Source organism: Lepidothrix coronata, unplaced genomic scaffold, assembly GCF_001604755.1.
Source record: "Lepidothrix coronata isolate B3197 unplaced genomic scaffold, Lepidothrix_coronata-1.0 Scaffold218, whole genome shotgun sequence".
Lineage (NCBI taxonomy): Eukaryota > Metazoa > Chordata > Aves > Passeriformes > Pipridae > Lepidothrix > Lepidothrix coronata.
Window position 1 is genome coordinate 1,207,860 of NW_016690398.1, and position 14,016 is coordinate 1,221,875.

At 39.7% G+C, this 14,016-nt stretch overlaps 1 protein-coding gene across 1 annotated transcript in view; it reads left to right on the forward strand.

The window, feature by feature from the left end:
- SI (sucrase-isomaltase) overlaps positions 1 to 8,488 on the forward strand; it is a 44,650-nt gene extending 36,162 nt beyond the window's left edge. The window contains exons 39-48 of the mRNA XM_017833593.1: positions 332 to 366; positions 458 to 574; positions 1,763 to 1,911; positions 2,432 to 2,516; positions 2,601 to 2,657; positions 3,264 to 3,391; positions 3,593 to 3,681; positions 4,988 to 5,037; positions 6,320 to 6,490; positions 7,703 to 8,488. Coding sequence (XP_017689082.1) covers positions 332 to 366; positions 458 to 574; positions 1,763 to 1,911; positions 2,432 to 2,516; positions 2,601 to 2,657; positions 3,264 to 3,391; positions 3,593 to 3,681; positions 4,988 to 5,037; positions 6,320 to 6,490; positions 7,703 to 7,765 — 944 coding nt within the window. The 3' untranslated portion in view covers positions 7,766 to 8,488. The remainder of the gene's footprint in view (positions 1 to 331; positions 367 to 457; positions 575 to 1,762; positions 1,912 to 2,431; positions 2,517 to 2,600; positions 2,658 to 3,263; positions 3,392 to 3,592; positions 3,682 to 4,987; positions 5,038 to 6,319; positions 6,491 to 7,702) is intronic.
- Positions 8,489 to 14,016: the final 5,528 nt, after the last annotated feature.

Here is a 14,016-nt window from a genome sequence, read left to right on the forward strand (position 1 = left end):
TTTTTTTCTTCTTCCTTTTTTTTCTTCTTCCTTTTTTTTCTTCTTCCTTTTTTTTCTTCTTGCTTCTTCCTTCCTTCCTTCTGCCATAGGAGGTCTTTTATACCCACCACTCTCATGTCCTGTGTCCTGCCCCTCATTTTTTTTGTTTTTTTTTTTCCTGACCAATAACCTCCCATCACTTTCTGCAGCAGAAAAACATGACACATTAGAGGAATCACGGGGCCTGTATTTTTTTTTTATTCTCTGCTCATTCAGCATTGCAATATGTATTATCTGTGCAACCACTGGAAAAAAACCCCAGCCAGTAATGTCATATTATTTTTCTTTTCAGGGATGATGGACTTCAGTCTCTTTGGAATATCTTATGTAAGCTAACAAGTTATTAACTTATATTCAATTACCCTGATGCTGTACATGATATTACAGTATTCCAATCGGATCATTCTAAATATTTCAGACAGGAGCTGATATCTGTGGCTTCTTCAGAGACTCAGAGTATGAGCTGTGTCTTCGCTGGATGCAGCTGGGTGCATTTTATCCATATTCCAGGAATCACAATGAGAAAGGAACAAGGGTGAGATGCAACTTTTTAATGGTTGTTAACAGCACCACACATGCAAAGAGCTGCCAAACAATGCAAAAGGTGGCCTGGCTCAAAAAAAAAAAAAGTACATTCCAATGAAATGGACAAGAAAAGAACATATTTGGCTTTTTATCAAATAAAAATCATCATTATTTATGTACTTGCTTTCCTGTAAACCTTCCCCTTACCTGGGAGGTTTGATGCCCACAGAAGGGCTGCTCTGGGACTGGGATCACTGGAAGGAACCCATTCTAACTTTGAACCAAACTCCTGCATATTTTCCCCTCTGTGCCATTGGGATTTGAATGTGCCTAAAATAGAGCTTTGATGGCAAACACACTTCAAGGAGCAAAACTGACCCTGGTGCTCTCAGCCCTAATTGCCCATAATTACCCAACAAATGAGAAAATGGAGCAGTGTAATAAGATGCTGGAGTAAGACTCGGAAATGTCTGTGCTTTGCACATTTGCCACCATCAGATATTGTATTTCTGCTCAAAGGAATGGGAAATAATTGCCTAAATGTAGATCTGTGCTGGCTAAGGACTAGGGTGGAGAAAGCTGTAAAACAAGATAACTGGGAAAAGAAAAAGAAGTGGAAACAGCACTTCTATTCCAGTTAAAGCTTGAGGTCTAGGAGAGCAGAGCTATTTATATGGAATATATCTAATGGATTAAAGTCTCCTTTTCAAACCTCCTGGGCTTTATCTCGCAGTGACACACCTTTGGATAGGCCTGTTAAAGCTTTAAAAATGCAGATTCAGGGTTATCATGTTGCTCCCAGTCTTACCCAATCTGCCAAGGTATTGTTCCCTACGTTTAATAAAGACTGGAAGTGCTCCCTGCCATCAGTGCTTTGTGCTTGGTGTCCCCTTGCAAGTCCAGAGAGCTGCCCTGTGGAAAAGAGGGATGATAAATTCTGTGCACTGGGATGTGTCCCACCCTGGGGACACTTTGCCTCAAACATTCTTTGTAGTATTTCCCCCAGCTTCCCTCTTAGGGCTGACAGTGATTCCTACAGTTTTTAGCATCACTTGCTCCATATTTAAGAAAAAATAAACGAAAGTGCTTGCGTTTGTTGGAGAAATATCCTTGGATTTATCTTGCTCTGTTAAATTTTTTTTTCAGCTGTTCCCAACAGAAAATCCAGCTTCACTAACAATGGTCTCCTCTCTTCCAGAGGCAAGATCCTGCTGCCTGGAATGCAACATTTGCTGAGGCTTCCAAGAAGGTGCTGAATGTCAGATACACCCTGTTACCTTATCTCTACACACTACTGCATGATGCCCATGCCAATGGCAGCACTGTGGTCCGTCCTGTATTGCATGAGTAAGTGCAACTCCTCTGCTCTCCTTATCAGGAATTCCCATTAAAACTTACTCAGTGGAGACCCCTCTAAGTTTTCTCTTCATTGCAGCATTTTCCCCTTCATTAAAAAACAGGTCTTGGCTGAGGAACACAGAGTTGTTTGCATGTGGTGACCTGATTTTTTCAAAGCAACTGTCTAAGAAAACAGTGGCACAAATTAAAAAGTGGTTCCCGTGATTACTATTGCACATACCAGGCAGGCACAACAGACCTTCAGAGTTTTATTGTCTAAATCCACTGAAAAGCAAAAGCAAAGAAATGGAAAAAAAAGTAAAGCTAAGTACTAGCATTTCAATAATGAGTCTCACATTAGGATCTTTATGCATTCCTGGCAGCCATTAATTAATCTGTGCATTATTAATGCTAAAATAAAGATGAGGAAACGGTAGATAGTAGGAAGAGTAGGTTCAATGGCTGACAAAAATGTCTTAAAGAAGGAACACCTTGGAAAAGTTCACCTCTCAATGTCTAATCGTGACAGGTTTGTAAACGACAGAACAACGTGGGACATCCATGAGCAGTTCCTCTGGGGACCTGCCCTGCTCATCACCCCTGTGTTGCAACAGGTAGGTTGATTTTAAGCAGTTATGAAAATATCAAAGCTTCACTTTTTGATTTAAGGTGCCTAAAACACGTGTGTTTAATTCCAGAATGCTCTAACAGTGACGGGTTACTTGCCCCGTGCCCGCTGGTATGATTACTACACTGTAAGTCATTTAAAAATTATATTTTATGTCTTCTTCCCAGTGCTGAGGGTGGTGGGGAGGTGGGAACACTCTCCTGCTTAATTTGCATTTAACATAAGTTCCTAGAAATATAAAATCTACTTAGCTGATTAAAAATAAATCCCTGATTCCTGTATAATAACTTTCCCAGGGTTAGGTTAAGTTAAAAAGTGAAATAATACCTTTAATTTAGAACCCAATTGACTTTTTTAACCTTCAAATTATACACAGAATGTCTTTGTAATGGAATCCTGGAACATAGAAAGACAAAGCAGGTTTAGCTGCATCATCTTTCCTAGAAAATAATAAAAGATTTGGTCATAGGAAGAGCAGGGATCAAACTTCATTAATCACAGGTTTGGATTTCACCTGACTGGCCCCTTTGGTTCAGCTGCTGCACCTCCAGCCAAGTCTTTCATAGAGCCAAAAATTTCAGAGTTCCTCTTAAAAGCATTAGTAGTTACTCCTGCAGTAACAACTACTAATTAATCTGTCTAGAAAAACATTATCATTTCATTCTAAAAAAAACCCAAAACCAAACAAAAAAAACCAACTACCTGTAAAACTTCTTAACTTTTTTGTACCTAGGATGAATATGTTGGCTTTGGGGGGGGACAATACCAAGTTTTCCAAGCTCCTTTGGATCATATCAACCTGCATATCCGAGGTGGATACATCCTTCCTTGGCAAAAACCTGCCAGGACAACTTTTTACAGGTAAGATCAACCGAAAATTTTTAGATTTTTTTTTTTTCTCTTTGCTTTTCTCCCTGAAATTTGATAGTATGGGGCTTGAGAGGATGGTTACAGGAGGTGAATTGGGTGATGTGTAGTATCCCTTTACAAACTGTAACATCAGAGAAATATGAAATGTGATTTGCTGAGAAAATTGAGGGGAAATTATTGTGTTTTCCACAGCCGGCAAAACGCGATGGGACTCACGGTGGCATTGGATGACAGTCTGTTTGCAGAAGGACACCTTTACTGGGATGATGGGGTTATGATTGGTAGGTCTGGTGCTTCTTGCCTTCATAAAACGTTGTGGGTTTTTTTTTGTTGTTTTTTTTTTTTTTTTTGTTGTTTTTTTTTTGCTGTGAGAATGGTCAAATAGTGCAACGGGTTGCCCAGACAGGGTGTGGAGCCTCCACCCTTGGAGATATTCAAAACCCAAAGTAAAACAGGCAGAACAAAACCCGAGGATGAGAAGTGAGGAGACATGAAACAAACTCTGCAGTGGTGTGGGGTGTTTGAGGAGAAGCTTTAGGAGCAGGGGGAAATGATGGACTCTGGACAAAGCCATCCCATTTCTGGAGGACATACCTGAACCTGCCTTCAGAGGCAAAACTGAAATTAAACCATTATAGAAACGTGATTTTTCCTGATTTATTCCACATAATGCTACAATTTACAGAATTAATATGTTGTATAAATGAAATTGTGCCCTGGGTCTAAGGCAGCACAGATAACAAAGATCCTCAAACCTATGGGAGCCATAACCAGAGATTATGTGGGAGCTTCAACCAACTTCCTCGACACCACGAAATTTCAGATAAGAGATATTTAAATATCATTTGTCCTTTCCATCCAGAGAGCATCACCCCTGTAATAACAATAAGCTGCCACCCAAAATTAATGTAAGGAACGCAGAAAATGGGGCTGTTTTGGATGATGATGTGGAGGGAAGTTGGTGCATCCTGAGGGGCTTCACAACACCCAACATTCCTGTCAGCACTGGAATTCAGAAATGATGGCCACGCTTATGACCACATGAATTCACTCAGGTTACAAGGTGCATCTCAGCAGGTGCCTGTGATCTGTTTTCAGTAGTCAGGAGAGGCAGGAACCTCATTCCAGTGATTCTCAGCACTACTCCGAGTGCCTTTAAGGCTGAATAATAGGGGTGGTAAAATATACAACAACAATTTCAAAGATGTATCAGCCTTTATCCTGGTCATGTGTCACATGGAATTGGACAGGGAATAGAGGTGGGTGTGGGAAATGAATCTTCAGTGAGAAACGTCTTTCTCCTTCTAGTCTAAACACCCCTGATCTTCCTAATGCTGTTTCATTGCTTTTTTTTATATATCTTACCTCTAAAATGTTCTTTTGGCCTCATTTAAACAGCACACATTAAATCCTGAAAGTATTTGCTATCTAATATATCTTCTGGAAATGCACAACTTCTCTTTATTTACATATAGATACATATAGTTGTGTGTAATATATGGACACAATTCTTGAACTGAAATTTTGATAACGTGTTAAATAAGGAGGATAGAAAATACATTTTATTTTATTCTTTCTTTCTAACAGATGCATATGAAAACGGTCAATATCTGCTGACATCATTCACTGCTAATCAGGTAAGTCACATCAGCTCACATTATTTGAATAATCACTATAGGTGATTATTATTGTATTTTAACTATGGGTATTTTAATTTGGATCTTTATAGTGTCTATATATCCCCCCAACATTAAATTGTGCTCATAATTGAATAAATTACAAATTATATGATTAAACTGTGCTGAGAATGAATTTAGGAATGATTCTGAAGTTATAAATTACAGTGTTTTGTTAAGTAGGCTGTACATTTATGGCATTGTCAGATTTCAATTTTTATCATGCGATTAACTGAAATAAAATTAGACTCTAATTATATGGACTTTTGGTTTTAAAGAAATACTCTTTCTATTGTAGTAGAAAACACACTTTTTTATTTCATTAGTTTTCCAGGGTGTCAGAATGTCTTCTAATTTTATCCACACTGTTCTCTCTTCTCATTTAATTCTGTCTTTGTCAAATAAAAGGGTGTTAATCGCTCAGGAAGAGAAGTTTGTTTTGCTAATACTCAGTATTTGCAGCTGTAAGGAGATTATAAAGTAAATGCACCTTTCCCTTTTTTTTTTTTTTTACAAAAACTTGGTAAGGAAAAGCTTAATTTAAAAGGTCTTGAATCAACCAACAATGAAAACCACTCACAGGAAAAGTAATTCTAAGCACTAAATATACAGAACTGTGTCACAGCACATCCTAAAGGAATTGTGTGCCCGGAATGTACTTAAAATCACAGTGACTGGGAATGAGAGGGGACCTGTGAGTGCTGAGGGGGTGATGGGAGTGCAGGAGCTGTTCTGGGAGGGCACAAAGCAGGGAGAGCAGAGCCTGGAGCAGCTCTCCCAGAAGCTGGAAGTGCAGGAGGGGTTTGTCCTGCAGCACTTTCTGCCCATGGCAGGGGTTAAAAGTTTCGTGTTGCTTCACATCATTCAGCTGAGTGGCACTTGAAGGCACAGCAGAGCCCAGGATTTGGCCAGGTTTATCAATGTGAAGAAAACGGAAGGGTTCAGCATTTGAAAAATAAATAATAATATTAGGTATTAGAAAAACAAAGTTTAAAAAGTTGGCAGTGAGAACAGCAAATGAAAAGCTCAAGTGGACTTCATAGAATCATAAACTGGTTTGGGTTGCAAGGGAATTAAAGCTCATCCAGTCCCACCCCCTGCCATGGGCAAGGACACCTTCCACTAGCCCAGGTTGCTCCCTGGGGCCTGGGACACTTCCAGGGATGGAGCAGTCACAGCTTCTCTGGACTTGTACCAGTCTAATCACAGTCTCTGATATTTGTTTTTTTCCTTTTCTTTTCAGAATGTTTTAGATATCAGAGTTTTGCACGGTGGCTACACTGACCCAAATAACTTAAATTTTACTGACATTAAAGTCCTGGGGGTGCCCAGCAGTGTCACTCAGGTGACTGTGTTGCAGAACAGTGGGACAGTCACATCACCTCATGCCTCGAATTACAACAGCACCACGCAGGTGAGATGATGTTTGCAGGGTGATGCCACCTTCTCACCTGCTTTTGTGCTCTTAAACCTTTGGAGATTCAGCTGGAATACCAGATTTGAAATTTCAGCAAGATACATAATCTACCATCAGATAATGGATATAGGAAATACTGGGTGTGGTAGAGCCCTTAAGCACAGGAATTCCTGTTGAGGAACCCAAACCACTTCTGGAGGTGGAAAAGTGGTGGATTTTGGTCTGTGCTTGGTTTCCACTCTTCACAATACCTTTACTTGCAACCTGTGAGATTCAAGGGAAGGAAAAGCATCTCCAGGTATTTTCAGTGTCTCTACACGACCCTGTTATTGTCAGTCTTGTCTGACAACAGTTCCACTTCCCAGCCCTGTTTGCCTCCCACTATTTCTTGTTCTGTCAGGTCCCATTTCAGCTGTAGACGTTCCTACACATAGATGGCAAATCCCACTTCTTCTAAAGTTACTGAGAAACCTTCCACCAGCCCCAGAGTGCTGGGGTTTCCATCTCCATGGGTTGTGCCTGTCCAGGGCATCATCTTCTCTTGCCTTCCCAGACAATAAAATCCAACACTTCTAAAGGCAGCTGAAAGCAATCTGTTTAACTGTTGTTGTTTGAGATGCCACTTCTATGGAGCATCTTCCAAATACGAACAGAACTGCTGAGATGTTCAGTCTTTCTGGTTTTCTGACAGAGGGAGAGTTACTGGGATTTTCCTCCCCTTCCTTTAAAATTCAGCATTCTGCTAAGACTTAGTTTTTCCTCTCTTTCAGTGGAAAGCCAGAGCTATAGAAGTGTTGTACAGAACCAACCCAAAACAAAACAACAAAAAAAGAGGGTTAAAAATGCAAAAGAGAATGGAAGTGTTTTGTTCTGCCGTTGACTTTTGGATGGAAAAAAATTCCACATGCACGGTTGAATTACAGCACGTTCCAAGTTTTGCTGCCTTTCAAAAATTCCTTTATTTTAAAAATAAAAGGAACCTCAGTTCTAAAAGAGCCTCTGAATGAAGGAAGGGATCGGAGCACCACAGTCAGACTCCTAATTCTGTGCTGCTTAAAGTCTGTTTATAGTGATACAAACACAAAAGCAAAGGAAGAGGAATAAATCATAGTTTAAAAGGAGAAGCCAGTATCTCTGTGGAACACAGAAAACGCTGTGGATGCTCAGGGCAAAGTTACTAATTGTCCATTTTGTCTGTTTTATTCCCAGCTCCTGACAATCACTGGGCTTGAGCTGCAATTAGGCCAGAACTACACCCTGCAATGGAGCTGAAATGCCTGTAAAACAACGTCGACCACAACACTGAATCTTCTCATGTTTTGAAACTCTTTCAATTTTTCGATTTTCAGAGCAGCTTTTTTTTTTTTCATCTTAGAATACTTTTTTACTATAAAAACACACCAGTACAGTCAGTTCATATTCAGGTATTCTGTGTGTTGAAGGCTGAGCTCAGTGTCTCCCTAGGAAGCAAAATCTGTATTTTAAACACTGTGGCTCTTCAGACTAAGTTAATCTTTCAAAACTGAGAACTGAAGGTAAAACTCTGTGTTTTCTCACGGAGTAGAATTGTGGCCAATTTCCTGAATCCCAGCTTTTGTAAAAAACACACAGTTGATGTTACCTCTGCGTGGATTTGGGGCCATAACTGTACCTATATTTAACTTTAATTGTAATTATACCTATGTAAGCCACTGCTATGAAGGAGTATTTAAGACCAGATAAAGCAAATGTTTTCAGATGACTGATTTAGCACAAAGCAATGTTTCAAGTTGTTGATCTATAAAATACTAAGATATTTGCAAAAGACATTTGAAGTTGGCGTTTTTTGTATGCTTTTTTTAGCCAGATATTTTGGTTTCTTGGTGTTTTGACCTGAAGCTGTAAAATTAAACCTGAAGTTTCAAGGTTAACTACTGAATGTTTATCTCTGAGTGTTTATCTCACCGAAGGGAACGTTGTTGTGTGTTTACTATAACAGTAATTCATGTTAAAGACTCTTTGTATCCCAAGAGTGTAGATGATCTAAAGAGACTGGTGAAGCACGTTTACAATTAAATTAGATGGGAACAAACTGCTGTCAGAGGTCATAGTAAGTTGTAATGACTGTGACATTCATTTAAATGATTATTTTTTGCCTCAAAATTTTGTGGTAAAACAGCTCAGTAGCCAAGATCTCACAGGTGGATCCCTAAAACTTTGGCTTTCCAGTTGTTCCAGCTTCAACATGGAAAGGATTTGGGTAACTTGGCCATGTAGAGCAACTGCACTTAAAAGCTTATTGTGGTTATGCAGATCCCTCCAAGGCCAGGGTGAATTTTTGGATGACTTCCCACCCAATATCTTTGTCCTCTGTTAGGAAAGCTCTGCTTTTGGTAGGAAAGAGAGAGAAAACAGAAAAAAAAAAGCAAAACTGGGGTTTCATTTCACTCCTTTTCCTTCTTTAATATCAAGACTATTGAACCTCTCTGCAGCCTCCTGCTCATTCAGTAGTTTCTCTTTGTATTTTATCTGACTCTGTAGTTTGGACTCGAAAATCTTGGAGGCCTTTTGCAACCCAAATGGTTCTGTGATTTATGTGGCTGTAGCAACGTGTGGTATTCCAGCCTAATTACCTCTCCCATGCTTGGAAAGTGGAAGATCCAAGAATCCTTCAATGGATTGAAAAGGAGGAAAAGCTTGGAAATAGTTGGGAGTTTTCTTTCTAACAGCCACCCCAGGATGAGCACTATGGAGGTGGCAGCTCTAAATCACACCTTTGCCAGGTGAGGAGCTGGAGGGTGTTCCAGAGGAATGTCTTGTAATAACCAGAGGGTGACTCACCTTGAACACATTCTGACTCCAACCCTACAGAAAAAAATAATAAAACTCCAGCATCTCCAGGATGGTTTTGTGTCAGGATGCAGGTCTCCAGCTGCACGATTAATTCCTGATATCACTCCTATATGAGAAGGAGACAGAAAACTGCAGCTTTCCACAATAGATTTTTATAGCTACAAAAATAGATGATTTTATAAATATTTCTGGGGTTTGTGGATTAAATGCTCCCATTTTTTTTGCCTTTTGGAAGATGGTGTTCTGTGACTGCCCTTCCTCCTGTCTCAAGTTGTGGCTGAAGGATACCAGCAGCGAGCTGTTCACTCCCAGATCTCCTCCCTTGCCTTAGATCTTCCTCCATGGAACTATTGCAATTTGACAGCAGCTCCTTCCCTGCTCAAGGGAAGTGCCCACTTGTGCCAGCTGAGAGGAAAACCACCACTAATTGGTGTGTGGGGAGGAGACAGGGAAGAACCAGCTTAAATGTGCCTTCAGTGTCACTCCAAAGCGTTCCCAAATTATGCATTTACTCTGAAGGCCTCATCTTGGACACAACTGTAGGATTGAGTGGATGGGGTGGAGCAGATATTGTTGTGTTGAAGAGATACTGACGGCCCCCAAATTACAATTCCACTGATGTAAAAGATAAAACCACATCACACTTGGCTGTGCCTGTTTTAATGAAGCTGCCACACTTGTGCAGTTAATTGGGTTTTTTCCTTGGAGCCTGGAAGTAGCAGCTGGATGGAAACATCTGGCAACACGGCGGGAGCGCGGGCTGGGCTGTGACAAGAGAGTGGTGGTGTCACCTCAGGGGATGGCACAGGGAGGGGGGGAAGGCTTCAAACGTCCTCACTGATCCAGCACGAGGAGCTCACCACCTCCACCTCCCTTTCAGGAGGAGGAGCCTCTCCCTTTCCCCTTTTCCCCCTTATTTTCCCCTTCCCCTCATCCCCATTCCTCTTTCCCTCTTTCCCTCTTTCCCCTTTTCCCCCTTTTTTGCCCTTCCCATTTTCCTCTTTTCCCCTTTCCCATTTTTACCTTTTCCCTTTTCATCTTTATTTTCCCCTTTCCCTTCCCAACCCTTTCCTTCAAATCCCTTCCCTTCAAATCCCTTTTGTGGTTTTCTTTAGCTAAGCCAGGACATTTTTGATAAGTAATGAAGAGTTTGGAAGTTCCTTTTTCCACTTCCAGAAAATACTAACATCCTATGTTTCTGTGGAGTAAGTGAGGCTTGATGATGTTTTCGCTATTAGTTAATACCAATATTTTGCAATAGGAATTTTTGAATCCTGATTGCAGCTGAAATGTTAAATTTTAATCTAATGCCAACACACTTCAAATTAGCCTGTGTGGAAAGCTGAAGTGTTTAACTACACATTTGGAATATGTTATAAATATATAATTCATAAGTGCATGTAGAAGTGTACACACTTAAACACACACTATATATATTATTTACCTTATTGATATTTTAAATTCTATTATGTAAAAGAAGGGGTTTTTCCTTGTTATATGGTTGCTCTCCCATTCAGAGTAATTTCAGTTGAATGTTTAATGCATATGAGGCGTTATGCACATTATAATAATTATGGAATGAGCAATTTAGAAATGCTCTCTGACCAGTGGGTCCCTTTTTAATAATCTCATGAGCCCTTTCAGGTGGATATAGTGCACCATTTACTCCCCTGATATAAACCCTATATTCAGGGTCAGGCCATAAAGCAGCTGATACTGAGATATCCCAGCTCTTTTTAAAAATGAAAGCAATTTGCATTGAGCAGGAAAGGCAAATAAAAGTGACATTCCAGCAGAGCGGCCAAAAAGTATCTGTTGAAAACATTATTTGCCGTTAACTGAGTCTTGAAAATACCACTGGGATGGTGGAGAGCAAAGAATCTGATCTAGAGGAGTCTCTCCGTGTCCATGGCTTTCTTTGACATCATGGGAAGAGCTGGAAGGATCTGCTGTGCAACAGAGAAAATATTCAACATCACGTGGATCTGAAAATCCAAACCAGCTCCTCAGGACACAGCCATGGGAGCTGGGATTAAATCAGGAGTTGATGCAACAGCCTTCTGATGCCCTGTATCCATGGATAGAAAAATAACCTTGTATCTGGTTTTCACAGAATCACAGGATGGTTTGGGTTGGGAGGGATCTTAAAGGTCACCTCATTCCACCCCCTGCCATGGGCAGAGACACCTTCCACTAGACCAGCTTGCTCCAAGTCCTGTCCAACCTGGTTGTAATATCTGAATAAAAGTCTAGGACTGAGGAGTACAGTCTGATGATTTGAATCCACAACAGCTGCTGCCTAACAATTCGAGAATTTGATGGTTTGTGTTATTTCCTCATGAATATGAAGGCACTGGAGAGTAACACACTGTGATGTGTTTGAACAAAGGCAGCAAAAGGAAACCTCTGAAGAGTCGGGCTCTTCTTCAAGTCCAACCATTTGTTATTGCTATCACTAATATATTTGTTTCTATTGGTTATTATTTTTAACAGATTAATGAGCAATTAGTTCTTAACAGCATTTACACCATCAGATATATATTTAGTAAATGTTCTCTCTAATGACACTTTCTGCTCTCTGAAAAGGCGACACAACCCCGGACATCCCTTTACAGTAACAGCCACAGCATCTCCTCTCTCTCCTCTGTTGTCTCCTATTGATCCACACAATTCCTCACACTATTTTCAAACATTCCCCTCTTATTAAATAATGACAGAAAACAGAATTTCCTGCTCTGCATATCCAACCTCTCATTTAATCAGCACTATCCAACATTCCTGATCCATCTTCCAGTGCAGCCACTGATGCTCGGGAAGGGCATTTTGTTATTTTTCATCCAGGCAGCTCCTGCTTCCTCTACAACTTTCCATCTGACTCTTTTAATGAATTCCCTCTCCCAGTCAAACTCTCTCCCCCTCAGCTGCTCCTTTGCACATTTTCCCTGCCAGCTTTGCCTCCTTTCAGGGCTCTGTGCTGCGACCAGGCTGGAGAAAATGCTTTTACAGGCTCTGCCTATTCCTGAGAAAATGCTTTTACAGGCTCTAATATTCCATCTCCAACTTTAGAAGCTAAAATATTTTCATGCCACCTCTGCAAGCTGCAATTTTAAATGGATCTAATCGGTTCTGCCCTCTACCTTTTATAACTAGAAACATTTTGGAATGAAAATTGAGATATCCCATCCTTCCCTCCCTTCCCCTAGATCCTTTCAAGCAGTAAAAACAAAGTTTGCCTGACTTTGAGAACTTCCCCACAGCACAAAAGCCTTTTCCAAGAGTTTTTAATTGAAGCTAAGCATCTATTTAGGTTACAAAGTCCTATATTTAACTTGAATGGAATAATTCCTTTTCTTGTATTTAACCTTTGATCAGCTGCCTACCTTTGAACTCTTGGATAACGACCCCCTTCTTGTTATCCTTGTCCCACTTCTCCCGAAAGCTCTTGTGTAACAGCACCTCAGAAATCAAAATAGAGTTGCCTTTGGTGAAATAACTTTTATTTCTTTTCACAGGGATGGCTTCAGCCACTTTGTTTGTTCTTTTGTTTTTTTAACGTAGGGATCTGGGACATAACACTGTAGGATGTTTGCACAGTTTTAAATTAGTTAAGGAGCGAAAAATATATGTATAAGAGCTGAATCTAAACTGCCCACGTCTAGGACTTTCTAAATTTTTAACAAAATTTCAGATATTACATTTCAAATATATATGCAAAATATATCATCAAATTCTCCTAAATTAGTCACATCACCCAAAAGAACTTGTGGTTACACAAACCATAATTATTAAAAACAAACTCCATAAATAAAAAAATCAGCATGTTGTTAAAAATTGTGGCACGGTCTAAATTTTCCTAATTAAAAAAAAAAAATCAGCAGTATATAATTTAAAATGTTCTAAACTATTAATTACCTTGTTTCAAGTGCTTGCACTAATTTGTTGCTTCAGGACAGATGCAGGTGACAATCTTCCTTATTAATATTTGTTTCCAAATGAATTCAGAAAACAGAAGTGAATTTCTGCATTCTCAGTGCACAGACAAGTAAACACTCATCAATCCCCTTTTCCCCAAATAGTTTCAAACTCTCCAGATCTAAGTGATTTAAAATTCCTATGGCACTTCCAGACTTGGTGAACATAAAAAAGTGTTGTTTTTTTTTTCCTTTTTTTTTGGAAATATCCTTTCATCACACATCCCACTCCACTTCTTTTACTATCTTATCCCAAATGGAAAGTAAATTTTTTCTTACCTGGTGACATACAGAAATAAAAAAGAAGCTGGTTATAAAATTGCTGATGAACTCTCCACATTGTGAGTGGTCTAACAAAACCAGAGTGGAGCTGCACATGAGGACAAGGTCCCTTGGAAGGATGGAATGGCAAGGAATGAAGCTCCTGAGTCTTGTTTCAGGGTGCATTTTGCCACTGAATTTGTTATAGGAAAAGCTAAATATTTAATTTCAGTAGGTACACTAATTACAGCTGGATACCCCAACTCTCCCTATGCATATCCTCCTCATTTTCTCTCACTTATGTGGATGTTTATCGGCCTCTGAAATGCTCCCAAGGAAATTCCTTTTCTCTTTTATTTTTTTCTTCTTTTTTTTTTCTCTTTTCTTTTTTTTCTTTCCTTTTCTCTTTTTTCTTTTTTCTTTTCTTTTCTTTTCTTTTCTTTTCTTTTCTTTTCTTTT